Below are 27,958 nucleotides of genomic sequence, written 5' to 3' on the forward strand. Positions count from 1 at the left end.
TTTAGAGTTTAGAATGTTTTATTGTAGTTTATTGTGATAGCATTTTCATTTTTCCTTTTTTAAGTTTTATTTTTTCCAAAGAACAAACACAGCAAATAACGTTGAGGAGGAGGAGGAGCAGGAGGAGGAGAGGCAAGAGGAGCGAGAGAGAGGAGGGCCACATAGATAAGATAGATAGATCAATCCATAGATAGATAGATAGATGCGTAAGGTTTGGCTTAATCCTCCCCCCCTCTGGATCCACACACACACATACACACACACGCACGCACTACATTATGCTTTACAAAGAATAATCATAATAATATTAATATCTGTCTGAATATATCTAGAAATAAAAAAAAATAACATACTGCAGAGGGCAACAGATTCACTCCCGACCGTTGGAAAAAAAACCCCTACAAACTCCCCAGCAGAGTGATACAGTGAGGCGGGAGAGGAGACAGTCTGCTTCAATGAAGAGGAATATATGCACGCGTGGACCGCCCGCTGGCGTGCGCATGCGTGCATATATTGCGTACAGGCTGGGCTGTGTGTGTGCATATGAAGGAGGGGGGGAACGGGGGGGACGGGGGGAGGGAAGCGAAGGTGTCGCCGAGACGCAACGCAGGTTTGGATTCGTGTCAAATGCCCCAATTTAGAGTCGAAGTCGGCCTGTTGGACAGCGAACGCACCTGGAACGCCGGGAACGCCGTCGCCGCCGTCGAGCTCGTCAAAATGCAAACCTGGTGGATTAAGTGTGAATTCAATATCTATGCCAATATCGATATCCATATCTCTCCGTCGGGTCAGGTTGGGTTGGGTTGGGTCGAGGGAGGGGTGGGGGTGGGTGGGCGCAAGTTAAGGCAGACAGCTGATCTCGGGACGCCATTCCCTCGAGATTCCCGTCAAGTTTTTGTTTTGTTTTTTTTCCCTCGTTTTCATCGACAGAACTCAGGTAAACACAATAATTTGGCATTTTGAAGTGAGTGAGGAAGCTGCGAGGGAGAGAGAAGCCAGGATGAGAGGATGAGAGGATGAGAGGATGAGAGGATGAGCGATACGCAAGATAAATACAAATCAAATCAAACAAAAACAACAAAAAAAAAAAACAGGGTCGAGAAGTGTAAAATGGAGTCCATTACGTCGGGGAATTGTGAAGAGAAGAGAGGGAAACTAAAAGGAAACAACACAGCACTGCAGCAGCCATCAACAAGCCTGAGAGTGGCTGCGCTGTAGATCAGGCGGCCAACTCGTACTGGGAGTCTCGGCTTCAAAAAGGCGGCGCGGTGACATTTCCACTTGGAGTCGGTTCTCCACCGGGGACCCTCGGAGCCGCCAACAGCTTCTTATCATTCAAACTCGTCATCTAAAAGAAAGGGCAGCGGCGAGCGCCATGCAACAGGGCGCCTCTGCGCCGCCGGGTTTAATTGAGTATTATTTAAAATGTTAAAAAGCAGCTTGGGGCTGAAAAAAAAAAAAAAAAAAAAAAAAAACGGCCTCCGATTTTTTTTTTCCCTACTGCCGCCCCACTACAACAACAGGCCAAACTTCACCTTTAACAGCCAAAAGAATAATAATAATAATAATAATAAAAAAAAAAGCTATGGATACCTAAAGAGCCATATATACACAGAAACGTGCCCCATAAATATCGTGAACAAAGAAAAAAAAAAAAAAACCCAGACTAAATGTTTTTTGTCTTCTTGCTCACCGGCTTCCTCATGGCTGCTGCTGCTCTACCATCCTTCAATCTGGATTTTTTTTTTTTCCCCTTTCCGCTCGCACACTCGACAGATTGGTAGTTTATTCTCTCCCCAGCCAATTTAAAAACACCTTTTTTAAGCCACGACCGCTTTGTAGTGTTTCATTAAGTACAAATCATCTGCAGGTCAATAAAAAGGACGCAGGGACAGAGAGAGAACAGAACAGCATGGCCCAAAAAAACAAAGCAAAAAAAAAAAAAACAAAAAAAAAAACCACAAGAGAGAGAGAGAGAGAGAAAAAAAAAAAACAGGAACAGGAAGCACAAAACGACAGAGTTTGCACTTTGCTTTTATGGACAGAAAATACAGAGTGGTTTGAATGCCTTCTATACACCTTACAAAGTGACATAGTGGAATGACTATATCGTCCCTATTATACACGCGGGGCACAGCGAGGACACCGACTGCCGCAGCGCGCTGCTCTCGGTTGGCGGCGTGCACGCAGGTGTGTTGAGACCCAACAGCAGGGGGACCCGCTGAGTTCCAGTCAGTCAGTCGGTCGGTCGGTCGGTCGGTCGGTCGGTCGGTCGGTCGGTCGCTACCAGCGTCTCTCTTCATCTGGAGCCGAGATCCAGCACCGACCTGGAGGACCAGAGCGGGCCCCGGCGCTTAGCACGCAGCTCTCTGTCTAAACCGTGGCGGGGTGGGAGCGCAGGAGCGAGACGTCGGGCGCTCTGCTCGTTCTCGTTTTTAGCGACGGAGCGGAAAACATCGGCTTTTTTTTTTTTTTTTAAACGGAAAAGCGAGAAACCCAAAAGACGAGCCACGGGAAAAAAAAAAGGTCTTTTTGGAGCGAGTGGCGCCAACCTGGGCAGGTGAGAGAGTCGAGGGTCGAGTGAGGAGATGTAAAAAAAGAAGAAAAAAAGGAAAAAGAAGGAGAAAAAAGACGACATGGCTGAGAGGGCGGGAGAGAGAGAGAGAGAGAGAGAGAGAGAGAGAGAGAGAGAGAGAGAGAGAGAGTGAGAGGATCAATGGATGAACGCATGGAGGTGTGGAGAGGAAGGTGAACAAACTGTTAGTGAGCCTGGACAGTTCTGTAGAAACGCAGGGGAGGACTGGAGAGGGCAATGAGGAAGAGGAGGAGGAGGAGGAAGAGGAGGACGAAGAGGAGGAAGAGGAGGAGGAGGAGGAGTGGCCGGGGCCTTCAACAGCAGCCCCCTCCGGCCTGCTGGCCTCCCTGGCTACCAGACAGCGTGGAGTTGGTGGTGGGATGCTGGGGTCCGATCTTGATGCCGTTAGCCTGCAACACACACAAGACACACAGGGCTGCCGTTCACTGACAGCTTCCAGCTTCAAGCAAAAAGCCACATTTCAGAAATCTCAACTCTGAAGGCGAAATCACGTGCAGCCGCAGCAAATATTGCAACTCCTGTTGGTTTGTGGCTTGGTTTTGGCCGACGCTCCGTCCGCTGTGCTTTCATTTTGACTAATTCTCGGTCAGCGAACAGTTTTCAGTCGCTTCCATTGGAGTTTCTCACTAAATAAAAGCGATATTTTCGAAAATTCCCCCAAAGTACGACTGCAGTTTGCAGGTGTTTCCACTGAACGGTGCGAAGATCACAAGCCGCCATTCAAAGAATCACGTTTGCTTCTGTTTGTTTGTTTGCTTGTTTGCTTGCTTCCATCTCCTCCTCCTCCGTCCAAAGCATTAACATAAACTCCTCGGTTAAGGAGGCCAGTCTGCAGTCATGGGGTGCACAATAACAATATGTCTGCGGGGTCACATGACATCTTCTCTTTCTTCCTCGCCCTCCTTTTGCCCACTTGTTGGCTCCTCCTGAACCAGTGTGTCGGTGCTTTGCGGCCAGATTAACACTGCCTGGAGGAGGGGGGGGGGGGCCTCCCTCCCATTAGATCACATCACAGAGGCAGCAACAGGTGCGGCGGCAGCGTAGCTGCACAAAGGCAGGAGGAGGAAACAGCGGCAGCGGCGAAGGACACGGGAGGGAAAGAAAGAAGAGAAGCACTTAAAAAAAAAAAGAGGAGGCGAGAGGCAGACAGGTGGGAGGTAGAGAGACTCCCTCTTTCATCTCCCTCCCTCTGTGTGTGTGGGTATATTTATTCCTCGGCCTCTCACTGCAACTCCCCCTCCTGCACTCAGTAGCAGCGCTGCCTCTGGGAAACACTGTATGCCTTTAAATCACATTTATTGAGCCGAGGCCATGTGTGTGTCTGAGTGTGTGTGTGTGTGTGTGTCTGAGTGTGTGTGTGTGAGTGTTTTCTCATAGTGGCTGCCAACATTTCTAGTGGGGCTTCCCCCTCTCTGTTTCTCGCAGCCAGTCAGCTGATGTGGTTTGGCTGCCTGGCCCGCCCGCCCGCCTTCGCTACGTCTTACTGTTACTAATAACAAAATCGCTGGCTGGCTGTCCGACTGGCTGGTTCGCTGGCCCACTTCGAGGCCTGTCTGACTGGCTGGCTCGGCTCGAGGGCTGGAAACCAAAACCAGGCGGACGTCGCGCACATGGTTGTGTTTATGAACTCCAGCGGCTGCCTGAATTTACAAACGTGTGTAAATGTTTGGTCGGGCGCGTGCAGTCTGAGCAGTGCGGGCCAGGCGGTTCTGGACCGGCACCGCGCCGGGTCCGCCGGTCAATTTACGTCAGTGCTGACGTCTGGCGCGGCGGCCGGGGAGGGAAGTGTGTGTGTGTGTGTGTGTGTGTGTAAAGCTCGCTGGGAAAGGAAGAGAAGTTCCAACTGGGCTGCAGTTACGACTGCTCTGCACCAGCAGTCAGAGGTCTGGACTCCTCATGCTGGGCTTTCTGATCTTTCTTCCCAGATACTGAAGACATCAAATATATCAGCAGGATATATGGAATTCTGCAGCGGAGAAAAACACCTTCAATAACTATGTTTTTTTTCTGAAAGGTGGCTGTTTAGAAGAATTGGAGTTATTTGACACTTTCACTGTTTCCTCTATAATTCCCTGTGTGTTCATACGCAGTGTTGATGCCTTCAGTGAGAAACTGCACTGTCAACAGTCATGAGAATGAAAGAAAAGACATTGAATTCAGAGGCTGTCCAAACTGTTGACTGCTAGTGTAGGTTGAGTGACTGGTTAAGAGTTTATCGTGAGCAGCTACTCATTCATTCACAGCGTTTTTTTTCCCCTGATTATTACAGTAGGTAAGAGATCCCTTGTAGATGGCTACAGCTTGACAGTTGAACTCATTTGAATATTGAGTGCAACATTACACTGCAAGACAAACTGGAGCTACACATGGAACACAGCAGTTCACAACTATAAAGTCATTCTGAGTGAGCAACATTTCAGTCACAACTTTGAGACGGTCTCCAGTTGTGTTGTTCACAGTGCTCTTTCCTGCCACTGTTATAATGATAGACAGATAGATAGATGAATACTTTATTCATCTCCAAGAGAAATGTACATATTAAATACCAGTGTAAAAAAAATGGTCAATTCATTGCGACTAATTTAATTGAATCGATTAAATTCTTAATCAGCAATTAATTGATAGTCGATTCGTTGTTAACATCCCTGATAGTCACGTCAAAAACATCTACAGGTGCACGTTGACGCGGCTCACTTAATAACATGAAGACTAGGAGGGGAAAAAGGAGCGTTGTCTTATATCCACTGGTTTATCCCAGCCGAGGGCATTTTGACCCTGGAGGCTCCAGACTGCAGGCTCCAGACTGCAGGCTCGCTCTTGCCACCCAGTCGGCCTTCGTGTGCAGAGCTCAAAGCCAGCAGCCATTTGCAGAGTGCAGCAGTGGTGCACGGTGCAGAGGGCAGGCAGCCCACCAGCATGTGGCCCAGGTTTATGAAATGGGGGTGTGGTGGGGGAGGGGCCGCGCTGCCTGGGAGGCCATGTTGCAGATGTGCAGTCAGCGGTTCTGCTGCCTGGTGTCATCGTATTTGCTCTGTGTGTGTGTGTGTGTGCATGCGCTCATTCACGCTTCCCACAACCGTGTGCAGATAGTTTTTCTTTTTGCGTGTGGCCGTGTGTGTTTGGTCCAGCCAATCACGCACAGTTTCCCCCCACATGCAGGGTTCCAGCCTGGCAACCAGTCGGCCACGGCTGCCACGACTGCACTGCTGCTGACTTCTGTCTTTCACATTTTAACCCGTGTGCTTGACGCCAAGATCAACCATACGACTACTCATACAACTGCCTCAACTGCTAATAATGTTAGAGTGAATGTTCAGCCGCTATTTCTTTATTTATTCATTCATATTTAAGAGGTACCGCCGCCTCAGGTCAGACTAAAGAGCAATACGAAGGTTGATATCATCACTTATAATAATCAGGAGGTGTTTCCCCCCTTTGTTCACTGGCCTTTAAAAAGCAACTATTGGAAAAACATTTGGGCCCATTCCTCAGCTTTATGGTGAACGGAAATACAGCATGAAGAAATAAGCGACAGTGATTGTAGAAGCATTTCCATGACGGTGCTTCAGGCACCGCTCAGAGGCTGCAGGGTTGTGTGCTTTTCTCTGGAGCCGATGCTAATTCATGTGTTACGGCAAAATCAAAATCAAAATTGATTTTTTTTTGGTTTTGTTTTGGCCAATGTCCCGTTTGCTGTGTTTTTACTATGTTTTATTTCTTTATTTTCATTTTGAATCCTCGGCCACTCAACAGTTTTCAGCGGCTTCCTGGTCCGAACGCAGGGCAACGACTCGCGCTGCGTTTCCATGACAGTTTCACGCAAAAAATAAACGCCATACTTTGAAAATTCCGACGCAGTTTCCACTGAATGGTGTGAAGCACAGAAGCCGTAATTCTCATAAAAGAATCACATTTGCTTTTGTTTGTTTAGGGTTTGTTTGCTGTCCAGAATGGTTGTTCTATTTTTCTCTTTGATGACCCGTCGTCCGTCCAATCATAACGCAGCCATTTTGAGCTTGGGTCACGTGACCCCGTACGTCACATCCGCTGACGTGTCAATGCAAAAAAAAGTGTTTCCATGACACTTCTGCGATATATGGACCTCATGAGAGCCATATTTGAGAGGTTTTTCCACGTTGAGCCGTTTCCATCACCACTGTTTTATGGCCATATTCAGGTTTGGAGCAAGTCTAAGGATCCTCGGAAAGGCAGCTAGAGAGCCTGCGTGTGAAGGGAGAACTTCATGAAGGCAACGTCAAGGCGGCAGCGCAGGCCACGCACGTCGGCCTCGTCACGTAAAGTGCAGTTTTCATGTGGAAGCCACATGACTAACACTTGCTGACAAGTGCATACTTGCTGACAGGCTCCTGACTTTCCTTCTTTCTTTGAGCGAGTGTTCCACGGAGGAGATAACCATCTGGTCGACTGGCTCGCAAACTTACTGACTGACTGGCTGGCTGGCTGGCTGGATAGACAGCTTGCCGGCTGGCTGGCTGAGTGTTTGTTTTCTTGCCGAGTGACTGAGACCTTGTGGGATGTGAGGAATTTATTAGCTGGCACGATGCCAGGAGAGAGAGGGAGCGAGAGAGTGAGAGAGAAAAGAGTGAGTGGAAAATAGAGCGGGGGGGGGGGGCAGACGAACGGGGAGTTTTGCTTGGCTGGAGTCAAAGGAAGCGGGCCGGAGCTTTTTTTTTCTTTTTTTTTGTGTGTGTGTTCCACCTCTTCCTTTCAAGCAGAGAGGGAGTCGGGCAAAACACACACATCGCTGGAACAGCACAGGAGGAAGAGGAGAAGAAAAGGTGGGAACAAAGAGGAGGCAGAAGACAGCTGACGGAGGGAAGGAAGGACGGAGGGAAGGAGGGAAGGACGGAGGTGGAGAGAACAAGAGCGGGCCTCACCTCGTTGTTGATGTCGAACACTCCCTCCTGAATCTTCTCATAGATCTCCTTGGCTGTGTTGATGAAAGCCTGAGATGGGGAGAGAGAGAGAGGGAGAGAGAATTGAGGAGACTGATGAAGACGAGCGTAAAGACGTCGACGACCAGCAGGCTGCGCTGCTGACGGCCAGAGGCCTTGGCGACGCTGTGAAGCTGCCTTTTATTTGCTCTTAAAACCGTGCGGTTACGTAGAAAATTGTTGGGCTTAAATAGTTTGGTGTGGTTTTCACACCACGCGCTTTGCAACAACAACAACAACAACAAAAACAACAACAAAAACACACACCCTGCAGACACACAGTGTAGTCAAACCAACTGTGCAAACCAATTTTCTTTTTTTTTTGCCACATCTCGAAAAACTCCAACCTGACAGCAACTGAAACCAGAAAGTCAAAGTACCACAAAAATTGTGTATTTGTACTAAAAAAGAAAAAAAAAAACCCCAACAGACCAATGATTAAATCAATAAAGTTAAACACCAGCGACGACTCCCTCGCTCACTACGATGCTTGGCTTAACTTGGACGGTGCCAACTGTGCGGCACTGAGCTTCCCTCTGACAGTTGCTCTTGCATTGTGGTGCCAGAAAGGTGACCCAACAGTGGAGGGGAAGTGAAAAGGAAGCCGAGTATGAAAAAAAACCAATCAGAGAGCTGAGATGCACACAGAGGACGGCAGTGCAATCCCGTCCTGATTTGGACATTTCTAGTAGCTTCCAACGGCAGGAAGCAGAACAGCAGCCGGCCGCTGCTGAACAGCTGTGGCTGAGCTGCCCACAGGCTCCAGGTACGTGAGGATGACGACGGTGACACACAACAAACATACATGGCCTGTTACTTGTTCCTTTTCTTCTTGTTGTGATAAAGAAAATCAGTGCAACGATACTACACAAGACACTTTGATCAATTTCTGGCAGAGAAAAAGTAAACTAACGTTTGGTTTTTATTTAGAATGCTATTTTTTTCCCCCTTCCAAATATACAAACTGAATTGAACTTGCTATACAAAAGTAGGACAACATTTCAATTTTTATTCGTACAGCGCTAAATCACAACCAAGGGCGTCTCAAAGTGCTTTGTACAATCGGAGGAACGTCTCGACATTTCACAGCCACAACACGCGTTTCACGCAGGCGATTTGGTCTTTATCACTGCACTTTGCCATCATCGACATAAAAGTCCCTCACTCGTCTGGACTGCCGGAGAAGTCAAACACTGCACTGAACACCACCGGTTCGGAACTTCTAGAAGTCCAAACGATGTGAGTGAAGAGCTTGTTAGAAGCTGCAGGAAGCCTTCAGTCCACACAGCCCCCACCCCCCTGAGTCAACAGTTGCTACAACAGTAAGATGGAGGTATGAAGGCGCGCACACACACACACACACACACACACACACACACACACACACACACACACACCTTACTGACAGCGCCGCAAGGATCAAAGATGAGAATAAAGTGGAATTAGGCTTCCAAGGCAACTGGTCTGTGTGTGTGTGTGTGTGTGTGTGTGTGTGTGTGTGTGGTGTTACTGTGTCTGCCTCCAGGGAGCTGCTCTGAGGTTCCTACCTCAGGGCTCCAAACTTGGATAAAAGCACCAAGCACACCTCACATCCCAACACTGGCGGCGTCTCCATGGCAGTTTCTCGCAGAATAACAGCAATATTTACTAAAATGTCAACCAAGTGCAACTGCGATTTGCAGGCGTTGCCATTGAATGGTGTGAAGCGCATGGGCAGTAATTCTGGTGAAGTCTGGTGGGAGGAGATTTGACCAGAATTACCGCTGAGATGTTTGGAACTGAAAAAAAAAAAAAGAAGGAAGGTTGAACTTCCATTTGACGGCCAGTTTGAAACAGAACGAGGGGCCTCCGGGTGCTCTTCACCCTCGTCCTCTCTCCTCGCCTCAACGCCACTCCACCGCTCAGCCCTTCACATCTCTACACCAGCGTTTTCTTCCAGTCTTTGCCAAAACGTTTGCGTGCCGCTAAGATTGGAACTGCAAAATGTGCGAGGGGGAAAAAACGAGAGGATGAAAAGTCTTGGTGAGATGAGGCGACGCTGGGAGGATTCTCTATCTCTCCAAGGATCATCCCATCAAGCCGGTGTCCACCCACAGACCCTGACGACAAACCCAGCGCCCTGATTGGCTGCTGGATGTCGCTGAGGGGAGGCGGGGTGGAGGTTATGAATATGGATGAACTATAAATGGTTGATATACTGCTGAGGAGAGAAAGGGAGATGATGGAGAAGGAGGAGGAGGAGGAGGCAGATCGCAGGAAGTGACTGAGCGGGGGAGGGGTGGGAGTGAGGGCGGAGGAGGGGGAGGGGGAGGGGTTGAATGGACGAGGGCAGGAAGACGTGGATGGAGGGGGTGCGGGGAAGGAAGCCACGTCGGGAGACCGCGGGGGGAGGGGAGGGGCAGGAAGTGGGGGGAGGGGGAGGTGAAGGAGGACGGGGGAGGGGGAGAGAGAGAGAGAGAGCGAGAGGGAGAGAGAGGTAAAGAGCAAATGATGGACGCCAGGGGATGAGGAGGGATGAAGGCGAGGGAGGAGAGGGGCGGCATCAGGAGGATTCAGAGGACACTAATGAGACAAATTAATCATACCACACACACACACACACCCCTCCCCCTCATCTTAACCCTGAAGAGAGCTCTACTCAACAGCAGTGTGTGTGTGTGTGTGTGTGTGTGTGTGAGAGAGTGTGTTTGCATCATATAGATATAGGCCAGGCTGAGAGGAGGGAGGAAGGGAGAGAGAGGTAGAGAAATCAATGTAAACACACACACACACACACACACACACACACACACACACACACACACACACACACACACGCACACACACGCACACACACGCACACACACGCACACACGCACACACGCACACACGCTCTCTGCAGTGGCCCTGACTGCCGTGCAGCAGGACAGGATTATTTATGTGATTGGATAAGTGAGAAAGGGCTCCCTGAGGAGGAGGAGGAGGAGGAGGAGGAGGAGGAGGCCGTGCATTCATTACGTGCCGGCTGCATGCAGGGGTGTGTCTCGGCCAGAGGCGGAGCGGCGAGCAAGTTGCGCTGACGCGACGCCGCTGGCAACGCTGACGCAACGTGGCTGCGCCGAGAGAAAAACAACAAAAGCACAAACGGAAATAAAGGCCGAGGAAATATTTTGTAACGACAACAGCAATGAAAGAGCAGAGGGGATTTCTAGGATCATCACTGGAGGCAACCGAGCACGGCTCAGTCAAGGGTGTATTTTCAACACTGCTGGTGTGTTTCGTGTGAAGGGGTCTCCGCACACCGGAGCTGCATGAGGAGGAGAGCCAACAACAGCACCTGCAATACAGACTATGGTTGAGATGCTAATGGAAATAGTTTGACTGGCTAGTTTATCACGTGGAGACAATGTGCAGCCACTGGGGGTCTTATTGAGTGTGAATTTTCAAATGAGAGCTGGAGCCTGTTGATCCTGTGCAGAAATGTGGCGTTGATTCAGAAACCGAGCTTTTCATGGTCTGGGGAAAAAAAAAGTCCAGCGAGCCCTGCGCTCATCTCCAATCACTGCTTTGCAAGCAGCAGTGAAACGTCAGCACCAAATAATGAAGTTGATTTGTATATAATCACAAATAAGCATCAGCACCCAGTGAGGGTGCGTTATCATAATGGCAGGCCTGGCACGGAGATTGATTCATGCCTTCTGTCTGGTTCTCAGTGACAAAGTGCCCATATAAACGCCAAAGTAGTTTTTATTTACCACTAATATCTAATCAGTAAGTTTTTGTAACAGTTAAATGTGGTGAGGTGAAGGCAAGAGGCAGGACTGCACTGGACTGCACTGGACAGGACTCCTCCTCCCGTCACAGTTGTTGTTTCAGCCAGAGGTAACGGAGAGGACACACTTGCCCATTAAATCTTTCAATGGAAATCAAATTCAAAAACGGGATTAAAGAGACGGAAAGGCAACAATGATGAGACAGAGAAGCACAGGGAGGGGAAAAAGGTGCTTTATGATAAAATGAGAGAGATCAGCAGGAAGGGCTGCAGCTGGAGACAGTGTCCCTGCTGCAGCCACCAGGCCTTTATGCATGTTCAAATGGCTATTAACTAAATCATTAATTGACTTGAATTATTGATTCAAGTCATATTTTCCAAACGCCCTAAATATCCTTGGATAAGAAAAATGTAAAAGTGAAAAGCTTTGAAAAAGCATTTTTTTTTCTCTCCCCATTTAAATTAATGGCTGCTAAATGTTCATATCACACGCGCGCACACACACACACACACACACACACACACACACACACACACACACACACACACACACACACACACACACACACACACACACACACACACACACACACACACACACGGGCGCACAAAAACAGTACACTCTTTAACTAAACTAAAATAAATTTAAACTCGGGCTGTCAAACGATTATTTTTTAATCGCGATTAATCGCAGTTTGAATTGCATGTGTAAAACTCTGTCATTTTGCATTTCAAGGCAGTTTTAAGCCCATGATGTTAGTATTTCCTACCAGCAATCGGCCAGATGGGCCGACTACGGGTCAGTAAAAGGGCCAAAAAGGATTGCGTTTGAAATGTGAATTCACACGTTATGGATTATATTTAACTAATCGCGATTAATGCGTTAACGCTGACAGCCCTCAATGAAACATGTCATTTTTTAACCAGACTGCGTGTGTGGCTGGTGATCTTGTTCAGTTTTTATCTTGAAAAAGAGGAACCAGGCTGAACTGCATCAAATCAGAGGAAGATGGTGAGAGTGCGAAGACTTTCTTGCCACGTCAGGCAGTAATATGTCAACGCCATCCCAACGCCGCAGTTCTTTAAGCACTTGGAATGTGCAAACAAATGGAACTTCAGCCACAGGTATCAACACGCAGTACTAATATCTGCAACGTGGAATATTACACGTGTGAAATTCTGAGGGAGCTTCACCGAGTGCTAAACTTGCGTGTCGCCGTGTTTGGTTGCACAAAAAAGGGATTTGCACTCGTTGGACCAACGACAATTTTCACTTTCTGAACCGATGCAATCTGATCCAAGTTTAAGGTATGCAAGTGAAAACACGTGCGCGTGCGCGTGCGTGTGTGATGAATGATGGACGTTCTTACCTCCTCCACGTTAGAGGCAGTCTTGGCTGAGGTCTCCATGAATATGAGGCCGTGTTCTCTGGCAAACGCTTCACCTTCCTCCTTCTTCACTTCTCTCCTGGACTCCAGGTCGCTGGAACACAGGCACACACAGGGAGTTGGATCAGTGGGAGACAGTGAGTAGCACCGCAGCAGAGCTCCGCTCAGAGACTGGGAGGCTGCGGGTTCGACCCCCCAGCCTGGTGATACCGAAGCCTGGCTAACTCTGTCCAATGTGGAGGAATTGAACTCATGATTTCTCTATAATCTATCCATCAGTACCAGTATCAATATCAGTATCAGTATCAGTACCAGTATCAGTATCAGTATCAGTACCAGTAGCAGTACTATCCATCCTACCCTTCGCTTGCAGCAGTTTTCAAGACACGCAACTTTGGCCACCTTTTATTTTAATTAGGGACGCAAATTATGGATTAATTCATCAATCGTTAGTTGATTGACCTCATCGATCGATTAATGATTGATCGATCAGCGGCGACCTTTACCTGAGAACCTACATTTCACAATGAAAAGTGTGTAGGGAAGACATTATTTAAGCCTTTGATAATGTTGAAGCTCCAATGTGATGCATTTCTACATCAGAGAACAGTAGAAACCGCCTCGACATTCATCCAATGACTTTGAGCTGACTTCTATTGGCTCACATTTCAACCGTTTCTGTGAACTTGTTCTGGGTACATTATGACCGCCGCAGCATCTGCAGGGTGAATCGCAGGTGTAATAAAATGTTGAATTAATCGACAATTAATCGCTAATAATCGACATCCCCAAATCACAGTTTGTCTTTTCACGCCGCACTCTTATGTAACCTCAGCAGCGCGTGAGCAACTTGTTGTCAATCAGCCTCCGAGGTCGGTTGCAGAAGTTCACTTCCTCATTTCAGACGGACGGCAGCAGCGTGTTTACCAGACCGATACAATCTGTTCCTGCACTTCCACCAACACACGGCTCTGAGCGAGCTTTTATCTTACACAAGGCTCTGTGAGTGTGTGTGTGTGTGTGTGTGCGTGCGTGCGTGTGAAGCAACCGGGACAGGGTGAACCAGAAATACTTGAGGCCAGTTTCTTGCCGTTTTAAATTCCTCATTTAAGAAAAAAAAAAAAAAAAAAAATATGCATGCACGCTTGCAGAATATGTAACGAGCACCTTGCACACGTCTTACCTCTTGTTGCCAATGAGCATGATGACCATGTTGGAGTTGGAATGTTGGCGGGCGTCCTCTAACCAGGTCGTCAAGTGGTTGAAGGTGTCCCTTCTGTGGAGTTATTGCAAGCATGGCAGAGCGTTAGGGACGTATTCAGCTTCACCAGGATTCAATCCACCCATTACTCTCACTGACGACCACCACGGCTCTGTTGAAATGTTCCTTTTTAATCGCACTTCTGCAAAAAAAAAAAAGAAATCAGCTTTGAGATCTGCTTTCAGGCTGGGCCCTCGCTGGCTGCTGCTTTGATTTGAAATGTTGAGCAACGTGGATATGAAAGTTGGCTGTCGCAGCTCCAAACATCTAAATCCTCAAATATGACGACGGTTGACGTTCCTTCTTTGCAAGCAGCTTTCTGGCTTTCTGACGCCGGGACAAAGTTGTCGGCGAGTGCAGCCGCCAAAAGTGAAATCCAAATATGGCCAAGTGGCATTTAACAATCAAAAGGGCGACTAGGATTAAAAATAACTGGCTGCACGTCGCCATGAATGTGCAGTTGGGACGGCGGTGAACCCCTGCTGCCGTCGATACAGGATCGTTGCAAACTTGCTTTTACTTTCAGTTTTGGGTCACATGGAGGAAGGTGGCGCTCTCGCAAAAGGACGTCAATGTCCAGATGAAACTGAAGAACGAGAGACGTTTGTTTCCTTGAGACGGAGGCCAAAGTGCTTCCTGACAACAGCGGGGTCAGGACAATCATTAAAGAGTTCCTAATCTGAACTTTCTTTGGCTCCTTGGCTGCATGTGAAACCTGTAAAGGCCACGTTGCAATCTGCGGTTACCGTTTCAACCTCATAAAAAGGGACAACCCAGTTTCAAATTGACTTCAACCTGGGCGTGGAGCGCAGATGCAACCGTGTGAATGTAAACTCGATCGCAGCCTATGAAACACATCGTGGGCACGGTTGAGATCACAGTGAGAGACCATGGTGCCGAGTATCTGGTGCCGGAGAACTTTACTGCGAGCGATCTTTGGATGCACGACTGTGACGGGGGCCGACAATGACACACAAATCCAGGTCATGCGTGGTGCTGCATTAGTTGCCATTTTACTACATGCTTACCATGGTTTTTTTCTGGCTAAGGAAATAGACTGAAGCTACTAGCTGCGTTTCCATGACACCGAGGATTGTGCAAAACCGAAAGATTGCAATAGATAAACCGGGCATATGTGGTTAAAAGGTTTGGACGCTCTCGTGAGGTGGTTTTTCAGACGTATGGATATAGAGGACGGCTCAATGGAAACACCTGCAAATCGCAATTGTGCTTTTATTTTGTGAAGAACTGTCATGGAAACGCAGCTACGGATGCTCTTTTCAAACAGGAAACTGTTTTGACATTGTTTCCAAGATTTCTATGCAACTCTAAAGTGTAAAGTGGTTCTTCCCTCACGGCCGTGCTGGATGCGACCGGTGGTTACCTTGTGATGTCATAGACTAGCAGTGCTCCGGCTGCTCCTCTGTAGTAAGACCTGGTGATGGACCGGAAGGACTCCTGGCCGGCCTGTCGGAAGCACACGCACGTCGTTTAGCAGGGAGCAATGCGAGGAATGGAGACACAGCAGCTGATTCACTTTTCCCCGCAGTCTTTGTGTGGAATCCGACTGTGCAGGCCCTGTCAATGCGCTGCAGTCTCCTCCTGTGTCAGGGCCTGGATGCTGGTTTTCAGTTTCCAGCACAGAGCCGGGCCTGTGGCCGGATACAATGGTGTCCTCTCTCTCCCTCTCTGGGTCTCCCTGTCACAATCCCCTCTTCTTCTCCTCCGCACCAGCGTCAAAACTTCCCACTTTACCCAGTTCTGATTCGATTGGAAGGACGCATCAGCTGAATCCTGATGCAATTTAACAAAAAAAAAAAAATACAGGAAAAAAAAAAAAAAAAACTTGACGCGTTGATTGACTGTTATTTTTCTTTGCTATATAAAGTCTTGGTCTGGGTTGGTGCTGTCTCGACTACAACACCACCAGTATCACCTCTCATTGTCCCACCTCCGCCGTCTTCCTTTCCTCCATCACTCATCTTTTCATTCTTCCCCTATGAATCCGCGGGCCTCTCCTCTTTCCATCACTCCTTTCATCCCCTTCCACCCCACTGCCACGTCTATTCGCGCGCCGTCTCCATCCAACATGGTACAGTAACAATGTTGTCTGTGTTCCGCGTGTATGTGTGTGTGTGTGAGTGAGGGGGACAAAAACAAAAACGGCACTCTATCCGAGCAGCTGCAGCCCCAGCGCCGCTGCTCTGACCTCATCCAAGGAGTCAGACAGTCCGTCAGTGATTCACCCGGCCGGGCAGCAGGGCAACCAGCCAGCCAGCCAGGCCTGCCAATTTGTCAGCCTGCAAGTGTGCTGGGTCACTGAGTCAGAAGGACTAGTTAAGTCACTGAACCGGTCGGTCCCGCTGGTTGGTAAGCAGGAGCGGCTTCGCCCAACGGTCCGCCAGTAGACGGAGAGAGCGAGGACGGCCGCCGGAGCAGTCAGTCGGTCATTAGGGGAGCAGTCAAGCAGTCGGTAATGTTATTAGTGAATAAATGATAAATCAGGGTGAAAGAGAGGGAACACTGTGTCTGTCTGCCATCTGGCCTCCACACTCTGCGTGCAGGAACAGACATACGCGCGCTGATTCACATGGCATGAGGAGCCTATGCAATCATCTGCTCCCTATGTGGACTGTGGTGGTGGTGGTGGTGGTGTGCAAACGTAATGAGCGGCACCAAACGCCGACGGGGGGTTCGCGGCGGTGCTGCCAGTTTTCTTCACCTGAGCAACCAGGAAAGGAAAACAAACTGGCGGCTGGAAGGAGGGAAAACCCGGCGCGGAGGAACAGGAGCGACGCCGAGGACGTCGCCGCCGCTCTGTGAGGCTTGAAGCACGGAGCGCGGACTCCACCTGCTGGCCATCTGGTGAACTGCTAAAGCGAAGGCCGCGACATTCATCGAGGCAGTTCCGGTTACGTTCCTTTCTACGTGTTGCACAACCTACGTTTTCTTCTTAATTAAAAGACACGGAAAGTCGCCTTGGCCATCACCCGAATGATTTTACACTCGCAGTCAAAAGCTTGGACGCACCTGCTCATGCAATGTTGCATGTTGAAAACAACATTGCAATGTTGAATATTTTTTTGGAAAAATTGCAAAAATTAATTAATTTTTTTTTGAAAAATCCTGCTGCCTCACCGAAAAATTGAAATATAAAAGGTGTTTTTATTTTCCATTGTTTCCTCCATAATTCCATGCGTGTTCATACATAGCTTTGATGCCTTCAGTGAGAAACTGCAATGTCAATAGTCATGAGATTTAAAGAAAAGTGAGTACTAACTTTTGACTGGTGGTGTATTTATATATATATATATGTATATATGATTCAAAACATTTCCTATACACTGCTGGGAGTCCATATTAGGAAGTGAGCCTTTTCACATCTGCTTCTGACATCTGCTCCATATTTGAGTCATCCAGGTGTGACATTTCAGTTGGAAATACTCCTACTACTCCTTCAATGTTAAAATGCAAAAACTAACTCATCACATGTTACACAATGTGTAACCGATGTGTTCTTCTTGTTTTAAATTTGCATTGAATGGTGGTGTGGAAATCATGTGCAGGGAGCGGTCGATGAAAAAGTGAGTTGTGGTGAAGCTTAACAAAACCCAACTGGACTATGGAGGAGAAAAAAAAGAAGTCAGCTCAGTGAATGTGATGAACACACACACACACACACACACACACACACACACACACACACACACACACACACACACACACACACACACACACACACACACACACACACACACACACAGAAGTGGATGAGGAGCTGCATTTCAGATATTTTCTGATGTGAGCAAGTGAGGTAGAAGAAGCTTTTACTCATGACTAGGTTCCCTGTCGACAACAGTTAATGTCACACCAGTGTAAGGCTTTAGTAAGGAGACCATGTTGTGTGTGTAGGCTGCGGACAGCAGCTTCCCTCAGGGTCCTGTGTGCTATGCAAATGTTTTCATCTCTTTCCATTCAGCCGTTCCCTGATCTGCAGTGTTGGTTGAGACAACACACAAGGTTGGTGTGGTCTGGGCTAATGGTAGAAGTTACATTTTCAGGAGAATGCAGATTGGTCTAACGCAAGGGTGTCAAACTCATTTTGGTTCATGGGCCACATGGAGGAAAATGTATTCCCAGGCGGGCCGGAGCGGTAGAATCATGGCATGGGAATAATGAGGTAAAAATAACAACAACTTCCAGTTGTTTTCTTTGTTCCGTGTTATTTCAGCACTCTGCAGTCTGTATCAGTGTTGCCAACTCCTCAGTAAGGAAAGTCGCTATTGGCTGTCCTAAAAGCAGCCAAATGACATCATTGTCTGATTTGCATAATTGACAATTTACACTTCATCGCAACGCAACAACAGCAGGAAAAGTCGCTAGAGTTGTCGCTAGTCGCTTTTGACAACAAAAAGTCACCATGGGGAGTTGGAAAGTCGCCAGATGTCGCGAGAAAGTCGGCAACACTGCTCTGCATCAGCTTTGTCTGTTTTGACAGAGACATTTTGGGGCAGTGAGGGTAGCCAACAGGAGACGTTCTGGGGCACTGAGGGCAGCCAATAGGAGATGTGAGTGGCTGTACTTGTGCCGGTTTGCTCAGACCCAATGTATTGAGTTTGTATGCGAAGCAGAAACGATGTTGCGACACCAAGTGGACACATTTAGAACAGCACTTTCTTTCATTGATAAATTGCAGTTTTTATATTCTGCAAAATCATCTCGCGGGCCAGAAAGAAACAGTTTGCGGGCCTGATCCGGCCCGCGGGCCGTATGTTTGACACCCCTGGTCTAAGATGTATGGTGTGATGTGTCGTCATGGTGTTGAGGCTACACTGGAGCACTGGAGAGCCAGACTTGAGTAAAAGTAAAAGTACTCTGCAATAAACAAACACCCTGAGTAGAAGTTTAAGACTTTTTTTGTGCACAAGACTGAAGTAGAAGGAAGACAGTAGTCAATATTCAATAGCATTGAAAGTAAAACTACAAGTAATACATTAGAACATGCTGTAGTTGTAGTTATTAAGCAATCTAATCAAACAGCAAAGCCAGAGTTGCAGTGGGAGCAAACTAAAGCCATGTTGTGATGAGCTTCACTAAACCTGCTTGTAGCGAGTGGCAGAGCCATCTAGTGCTCGGGTAGTGATACTGCAGGAACACTCAAAATATTTATAATGGTAGAATCAGTAAAGGTGCTGCTCATAAAAACAGCAATCACCTCATTGACAATACAGTGGTGTTGAAGTGGAAACAGGAGACTACAGTTGAGTACAGACACGGCCTTTTAGTGGCAGCAGTGCCACTGTGTTCCATCAGAGTAACAGCGTTACTGTTAACATCAACAATATTCTTTCAATCAAACTTAAGTCCTTGGGAGCCAAACTAGGACGTTACCGTAAATACTCAAGCAAAGCACAGGGACATTTACGTTCACAACATCAAGTAAAGGCACCAAAGACATTTTACCGTATCCCAGATCTGCAGTTTGATCTGTTTTCCATCTATAGTGATCATCCTGGCGCCAAACTCCACACCTGAAGACACACGAAGACAAGTTAGAGGCAACGGTCAGTGTCAGCAGCAACCTTCAGTCCTTCACTCAGCTCCTCTGGGAACTAACGGAGATATTAACAGGAGCATAACAGGAGAACAGAAACGGGCTCGCAGTGGCACAGGGAGAAGTGAATCAAATCAAAGCTTTTTCCACGCAGCTCATGCACAGTGTGACCAGGCGTCACGCAGCTCAGATTAGATGAGGCCTAGTGGCGTGTCCAAACACGAAGCACATCAGAAAACACTATGCTGCCACTAAAATGATTATTAGCATAACTTTGGTTTTTAAAGACCGACCACACCATATTTCCCTCAGCTGTAGCTCAAATTTATCTGCAGAGAAGATGAGCGACGCACGGCAGCCAATTAGGTTTTATGAGCTCAGTTAGGATTTTTTTTTATTTTTTTTGCTTTTCAGGACCAGCGGTAATATCCTGCTCTGCTCTGTAACAAGGTTAACCTCTGTCTTATTCCAGAGGGATCTTCCCAGACGGTGGGAATCTGAGCCCCCCCTCTCATCTCCCTCCAGCTCCTCCTCCTCCTGCTCCTCCTCCTCCTGCTCCTCCTCCTCCTCCTGCTCCTCCTATCTCCACAGCTAAGCCCGGCCACTCAGAAGAGATGGAAGGTGTATTACAGACGCTCTAATTCTCATAATCTTCACAGGCAGCTTCTGTGCAAAGGTCAGAGTGGAACGGGAAATGAAGGCAGCTCTCTAATAGGCTGTGTGGCACCTCCACTGTCTCAGGAATTAAGACCCCAAATCACTGCACCGGAGACAAAAGGACGAGTGGACGAGACAGAAGATAGCAGAAAGGCCACGAAAGTGTCTTTTTTTTTTTTTTTTTGGGCCGAATGCATATGCAATGACAAACATCGTCTATGAGCACAATCAGAATCTGAACACATTATTAATGATGTTACATTGCCTGGCCAGAGGGACAGAGAGCTCAGAAAAACAGTTAGGGAGGAGACTGGGCGTGGACTGGGTGAGTCTGAACACAGCAAAGAAGTGGAGATCAGCGTGGAAGCGACTCGTCCGAGCACTGCCCTCTAGAGGACGTATTGCTCAACTGCGACACTGATGAGACAACGTGGCCAGTGACATAGCTGCTGAAGCAGCTGATTGAACAGAACATTAGAATATCCTGAAAAGGTTGTAGTATTTCTGCAATTCAACTTAAAAGGTGAATTTGACATATTATATAAAGGAATAATATGCAAATCAATATATTTCAAGTTCTTATTTCTTTAGATTTTGCTGATCAGGCCTTGCAGCTTAAAAAAAACTAAAATTCAAAAATTCAGAAAATTAAATGTTACATAAAGTCAAATCCTTATGAAAATCTTAATCAGCAAAGTTACAACAAGGAACTGCTTGAGATGTCAATTTGCGTGGAATGGCTCGATAAAATTTGTTGGTTTCATCTTTTATGTTAAATTGCCAAAATAAAACAACTTTTACTGGATATTCTCATTTTTCGGGTAGTACTGTACTAGCAGTCAACAGTTTGGCCACACCTGTTTCTTCTTGATCTTGACTACTTTCTACACTGTAGATGCACACTGAAGACATCAAATATATGAGCAAGATATGTGGATTCATGTGGCAAAAGAAATAAAAATGTTAAATACCTCAACATGTTTCGTTATGTATGTTTTATATGAAGGGCGGCTATTACAGATCATCTGAAATGTAAAACTCGTTGGAGTCATTTCACACTTTTATGTTGAATCCATATTGCAGATGTGTTCATTCATAGATTTGATGCCTTGAGTGACAATCTGCAATCTCAACGGTCGTGAAAATGAAAGAAAAGCCATAAACTCAGAGGTACGTGGCCACACTTTCGACTGCTGGTGAAGGTACGAGAGGGAGCTTAAAAAAAGCAACACTGACTCTGTGCCCGGTGAGCGTGAGGAGTTTGTATGAGGAGCACAGCGATGGCTGCAGATCAACAGTGAAGATGCTGCTGTGTTGAAGAAGGTGTCGAAGGCAGGCACTCTTACCAATAGTGAGGTCGTGAACCGGTTGAAACCTCTTGTCTGTGAACTGTAGTAATAGACATGACTTGCCCACACCTGAAACAAAGACAACAGAGAGACAAACCATCATAAAGGCCCAGAGAGGCACACATGGGACAGTGCATGGAAGTGGTGTTGTTCAACCTCTGTGCTGCGGCACACTGGCGGACCGTGAGAGGCCATTTCACTTCAGCAGCTGCGATTCCATGACAGTTTTTCGCAAAATAAAGGCGATATTTACACCAATTTTGACAACGTAAATACAACTGTGACTCGCAGGTGTTTCCATTGAACGGTGGGAAGCACATAAGATGTAATTCTCGACGAGAATTACGTTTGCTTAAGTTTGTTTGAGTTTGACTGCTGTCAACTTGTAAAAAATATTCCTTCTCCTCCTCCGTCCAATCACAACGCTCCATTTTCACTGGTCAGGTGACCCCATACCTCTCGTCCGCTGACGTGCAAATGCGCCACTTTAGCAATATCCCTCTGTATGGATCCGTGTGAAAAAAAACACCTGATGAGAGCATCAAAACCTTTGGGCAATGTTTGAGAGGTTCCTCCAGGTGGCGCTGTTTCCATCACCAGGTTTTATTATGGCCATATTTAGGTTTTGTGCAATTCCAGGGCGAATGGAAACGCAGTGATTGGTCGGAAAAAAAAAACAAAACAACATGCCATAGTGGAGTGACTGTAAAGGTTGAAAAACACTGCATTTAAAGCAGTGGACACTCAAACTTGATAGCAGTACAAAGAGAGACACTGCTGCTGCTGCTGCTGCTGCTGCTGCTGCACGCGCACAATAATGATTTATGTTCAATACGAAGAATGCACGCAATTCAATTAAGCCTAATCTGTAGCCCGGGGCGCCGTCTGAGGTGAATAAGCCTGCTGGTGGACTGAGCTGGTCGGGGGGGGGGGACTGCTGGGAACGAGCTGGTCAGAGGAGGAACCCAGTGGTTTCCTAGGGTTACCACTGCCAGGCAGCCAGTGCAATGGCAGTGGCAGTGGCAGTGGCTCAGCGAGGATGATGGTGCTGAGGAGCACTGGGAGTCCTGTGAGCCCAGCGCTCGTGCTCAACAGAAGATACACAGCTACACCTGACGATGCTGCACTCAAGGAAAGTCGAGCCCAGTTGGGCCATTTTTTCTGAAGACGGTGAATCACAAACTACTGAGTCACGGCACCACGAGCGACCGTGACGGTGGAAGAAGAAGCTGCAGTTGACTGACAACGTTCGACGCCTGCACAACGCTGCCCCTGTGTATCCAGAGAGTGGATTTTATCAAAATAAAAGCATTAAAATATAAGTGTGTTTGTTACTGTTTACTCTCCGCTAGGGATGCAAATGATCAATTAACTCATTAATCGTTAGTTGATTGCCCGCATCAATTAACGATGAGTTGATAAGCGGCGATTTTTCCTGAGAAGCTAAATTTCACAATGAAAAATGTGTAAGGAAGACATTATTAAACCTTTCAATAATGCTGAGGATCCAATGTGACCCATTTTCACATCAGAGAACAGTAGAAACACCATCAACATTCATCCTCTGACTTCTAATGGCTCACATTTCAACGGTTTCTGAAAAGAAGTTGTTTAAAAGTAACTTGTTCTTGGTATATTATGACCACCACAGTGATCTACAGGTGAAGTGCTCTCTCCTGCCACTACACTGTTATAATGATATCAACTACCCGTGTAAAAAAATGTTCAATTGATTGCGACTCATTTAATTGAATTGATTGAATTATTTATCAACAATTACTCGATAATGGATTCGTTGTTAACATCCCAACTCTCCACCAGGTCCCACTGCAGTGACTGTTCAAGGCCTTGACTCTCTATTGCGCATTTGCTCTTGTCTGTTTGTTGTCGTATATAGATTGACTTGAATATTTCTTGTAATTGCTGTAGTTACCCATTTATTAATGCAGCCATAGTGTAGTTTCCCGATGTGCGATCAGTAAAGTACATCTTTTCTAGTCTACCGACTGTGGTTGATGGCTACAAATGATTATAAGTCATAAATGAAAGTCTCCTCCGCTGCTACTAATGCTAACACTGATTGGTCAGTGAGGTCTATCAGACAAGATATGAGGAGACATAATAATTACTTGCTGGCACTCAAAGAGTGCCAAGCAAGCATCTAGCTACTAACAAATGCAATTTCCCAAAGTAAAAAAAAAAAAAATGACAATATAAGCACAACTTCTAACGTGAATATAATATTGCTAGCCAAGTTGGTACAAAAGTTGCTTTTAGTCTTCTTCCAATAGGAGATAATGCTCATTATATTCGGTGGAAACAGGTTATCTAAACTAACGGTGACGTAGTGACTATTCAGAATTTCAGGGTCATGTGAATTCTGCAGTTTGTGGCTTTCTGCATGTTTCTAGAAGAAGCAGGTAAATGTGACAGAATCAACAGATGTGTCTGGACAGATGAGGAGACCAAAGTGTTGTCTGCCTGCAACAATCATTCTAGAAATTAATTCCTAAAATGTTGACACACCGCGCCACCCTATGCTGCTGCTGCTGCTGCGCTTTGTGTAGCCTCATCCACTCACACCAAATCCCCCAAACAAATTTAGTGGCGGCATTTTCATTTTTAAAGTGAAGTTTTTGCTTTAAATGTACTTCATATTGCATGGAAGCGCACTAGGTTTGAATACATTCCAGGCTCAGAAGAAAACACCTTTTTTTTTTTTTTATATTGCTGGCGTGTTCAACATCCATCAAGATAGCGCTGAGAAAACTTCCAGCAGCAGCCGCAGCAGCACTATGGAAAGAGGCAGGGTCAGCAGTTTGATGTCCGTATGTCAAGAGGAGGAAACTCAGAGCAGAGTTGAGTTGAGAGTTGTCACACTGCAGTGGAAATTCTGCTTCTGATGTGAAAAAGGTTCTGTTTGACTGGAGTTCCCCCGCTTGAATTTCTCACACGTCTCACTGTTGCTAATCATCGATGATTTGGTAGAAAATCCAATTAGAGACAAATGACGTGATGATGATGATGTGTTACTTCCAAGGGAAGTGAAATGTTATCATCTAAAAGCCTTGGCTAAAGCTTCTGCAAAAAAATCAAAGAAATCAAAAATGAAATAAAGCCTTGCTGAGGAGAGTTTTGTTCTATGAGCTGCAGTAGTTTTCTGTCAGTCAGGAAACCATGTTTGAAGAGGCTGGCAGGAGAGAATTGAACCCAACACATAACCTATGCCTGTTTGTTTTTTTTTTTCTTCCTTTGACCCAGGGCACTCAAATCAATGCAACTGTGTTTACGTCGCAATACGTTTTAAAGAGAACCATTTTCTTTGTTTTAATGCAAAAATCAAATGGAGAGAACTCAATAGGTGGATTTTACCACTTCTGCTGTTGAGGATCAACAGCAGAGGATCATTTTGTTGAGGATCATTTGATAACTGTGTGTGTTTATATGTATATGTATGTACACACATATATATATATATATATAGAGATGTATATATATGTATGCAAGTATATACATATATATATATATATATATATACATCTCTATATATATTTTATTTATATATACTATGTAGTACTTGTATATAGATCCTTATTTTACTCCACCAAGTTGCACACTGTTTATAGTTTATTTATACTTCCGGTTGCACATTGTTTACTTGTTTACCCTTACTTTTTACTGATTCTGTAGTTTTGTTTTTGTTTGTTTTTTTAACCTAAGTAGTAGAATAGAGAAAAAAAACAGAGTCAAATTCCTTGTTTGTCATGTACAAACTTGGTTAATTCAGCCGATTCTGATTGTGATGTATTGAGAAAGTCAATTTTCTACGCATTTAAACGTTTTCTTTTTGGGATTCGCCTCAATTCTTCGCGGCCGAACGTTTCAATCAGCTCCTTGGTTTAACACGCAGGAACTCTCAATTTACTCTCAGGAAAACATGAATAAAAGACATGTTTGCGGCTAAGCGATTGTGTTTTGCTGTTTACAAAGCCACGCCCAAAGTAAATACTCTAAACCTGTGGGGATGGCGCACAGAATCAGCACTCACAACAGGGTGAGTAAAACTGAAAAGGATTTGGCTCAAAATAACATCCACGTTTGTCGGACGGTTGATGCACGACCGAAAAGGCAGTTTGGATTAAGCGTCTATAGACTTTATGAAATACACTGGTACTTAGTGCCACTGTGCATTGGGATTGGGTAACATTATTAACATTTCTTTAGAAGCAGTCCAATGAAACACAACCAGACCAACTGCTTTTCCTGGTTTCAAATGCCTTTAGCAAACATTTGGACAGGCAATCTTCATTAAGGCTGTTTATCACTGGGACACTTTGCATTAGAGGGACTTGCATCTTGAAATGCACTCTTCAGGCTGGTTGAATCCCAGCACAACATCTATGGAGCCCAGCTCAGCAAACTAACGGCAATGACAAGATGAACTTGAATGAATACTGAAAAAGCAACACTAGCTGTAATTGTGAAAGTCTACCATGAAGCATATTATTGAAACAAAGCCGCATTTTTTTTTTTTTTTTTTGCTATAATTTTGCAAATGAGCCACAAGCAGGATGTTCAGTTGGAACAAGCGTAAGACTCAAACTTTCCTCACTTTTCTGCAGCAGCTTCCAACTGAAAGAGAATCTGACCACACAAGACTAAACTCGATATGGAAAAAACCTCAGCCAAAGACGGAGCAGTAGCAGGGTGGGGAGGACGGAGGGTCTGTGAGTATATTTCTGGTGGGACCGCGTGCGTGTGATCTTCATTCCAGATGAAACATCAGCAGCCTTCCACCAGACAGTTTCGCAATCACTCTCAAGTAAACCTGCGCCCTACCACGAAAATCCCTCAAGAATAACCCACAAATGTTCCCAATGAGTGCTCCTAATGTTGCTAGAACGCTTTCAGTCGTTACACAACGTTCCTGCAAAGGGATCCTCGAGATGTTAGGTGAAGCAATGCAACCACAAACTATTTTGTTGCGGGTTCCTTCTTGCCAAGCAGCTGAATCGAGAACATCTGCTTCTGGCAAAGTCTTCCAAGATTTGGGCTCCAATGCATCTGGTAACCCCGTATGAATTCTTCATGCCGCTCCACTCCATTGATGTTGACGCTTCCTATTGACACATTTGTACGTGACGAGCACACAGCGGTGCTGCATATTATGCACCTGCTGCTTCACAGCCAGCTAAGTGAACCCGGCCCTCAGCAGCAGCAGCAGCAGCAACAGCAGCAGCAGCATAGACACTTAATAGCAAACAGATGAGAAAATTTAACGCCGTGATGACTCGTTTGCAGCAGCGGCGGCCTGGACGCTGGAAAACCCATGATCATGGTTCCAGACAGCGCATTAAAGAATAATAATAAGCTTACCAGTAAGCTGTTTGTTCGGAAATAACAAGTGCTATACGCCATTTTAGGTGATATTAGAGGGTTTAGCTTCACGTCTGGCCTTAGGTGTGAACCTCAAGAGAACTGTGTCATTTAACGACGCATTTACGACAAGGGACGTGGACAACAATTCATGTGTAACGTGACGGGAGTCAGAATCCGAATAATTTGCTGCGTTCTCTGGTATTAGGCGGAAAGGCAGAGAGCTAGTCGTGCTAGGCTAACACCCCCACCCCCGGAGCGAAGGGACAAAAGGCCCCACATCTATCCGCTGAGTGTCAACAGCTACTCGGTCGGAGTTGCGTAGGTGAGGGCGACGGCATTTTAGTGCGTGTGTGTGTACAGCGTCAACAGTTTGTGCGTTTCATTTATACAAAGTCCAACATTTGGTGGCGAGTGAAGCAGCACTCGGGCTGCCTGTCATCCCCACCTCTCGCCTCCTGCTTTTATTACCACGTCATTGGTCCGTCCAACACTGCGGAAATGCAGCGCTTAGCTGGATGCTAAGAGCTAAAGCTAAATGCTAACAGGGCTAGTTGGAGCTCTGTAGTTCTCCGCGGCGGCTTACCCGTGTCTCCGATGATGATGTATTTGAAGAGGTACGCATACGCCATGGCCCCGGGTTTTTGTGCGGTCAGCTGTCTCAACCGTTATACCTTGTGTGAATGAAGCGTGAATATGTGCTAAGTGTGGATGACAGCCTGTTTTCTCCAGTCGGTGCCGTAAGAAGGAACAATAAACAGCCCAGCGTCTCGGCCCTACGTCACACGGTCCGCCCTCGCCACGCTACAGTATGGTGTCTTCAAGGACTCCTCGGAATCTTCACCATCAACTCGAAATCTCACGCATTTAAATAATTTGTCGATTCCCCTTTTCTTCTCGTAGAACAATTAACTCCTTACGCGTATATATCAAAGGCAGAGTTTGTAAAACAAGGATTCATTGAAAAATAATAATTTGGGAATGCCATAAAACAGGATCAAAGTCACTCTATCGGCCCCTAGCGGCTGGATTGTTCACAGCAATCAGCGAGACAGGAAAGTGAAAAAATAA

At 46.4% G+C, this 27,958-nt stretch overlaps 1 protein-coding gene across 1 annotated transcript; it reads right to left on the reverse strand.

The window, feature by feature from the left end:
* On the reverse strand, positions 1 to 27,679 carry rab2a (RAB2A, member RAS oncogene family). Its single transcript, XM_076031325.1, has 8 exons — positions 27,474 to 27,679; positions 21,509 to 21,580; positions 19,415 to 19,482; positions 15,336 to 15,418; positions 13,874 to 13,966; positions 12,673 to 12,784; positions 7,495 to 7,563; positions 1 to 2,985 (listed from the first exon to the last, which is right to left on the reverse strand). The coding sequence occupies exons 1-8, from the start codon at positions 27,517 to 27,519 to the stop codon at positions 2,890 to 2,892; spliced, it is 639 nt and encodes a 212-aa protein (XP_075887440.1). The 5' UTR covers positions 27,520 to 27,679; the 3' UTR covers positions 1 to 2,889.
* Between the last annotated feature and the right edge of the window lie 279 nt (positions 27,680 to 27,958).

The sequence above is a fragment of the Nelusetta ayraudi genome, unplaced genomic scaffold, assembly GCF_046127955.1.
Source record: "Nelusetta ayraudi isolate G7.1 ecotype Tasmania unplaced genomic scaffold, CSIRO-AGI_Nayr_v1 ptg000033l, whole genome shotgun sequence".
Taxonomy (NCBI): domain Eukaryota; kingdom Metazoa; phylum Chordata; class Actinopteri; order Tetraodontiformes; family Monacanthidae; genus Nelusetta; species Nelusetta ayraudi.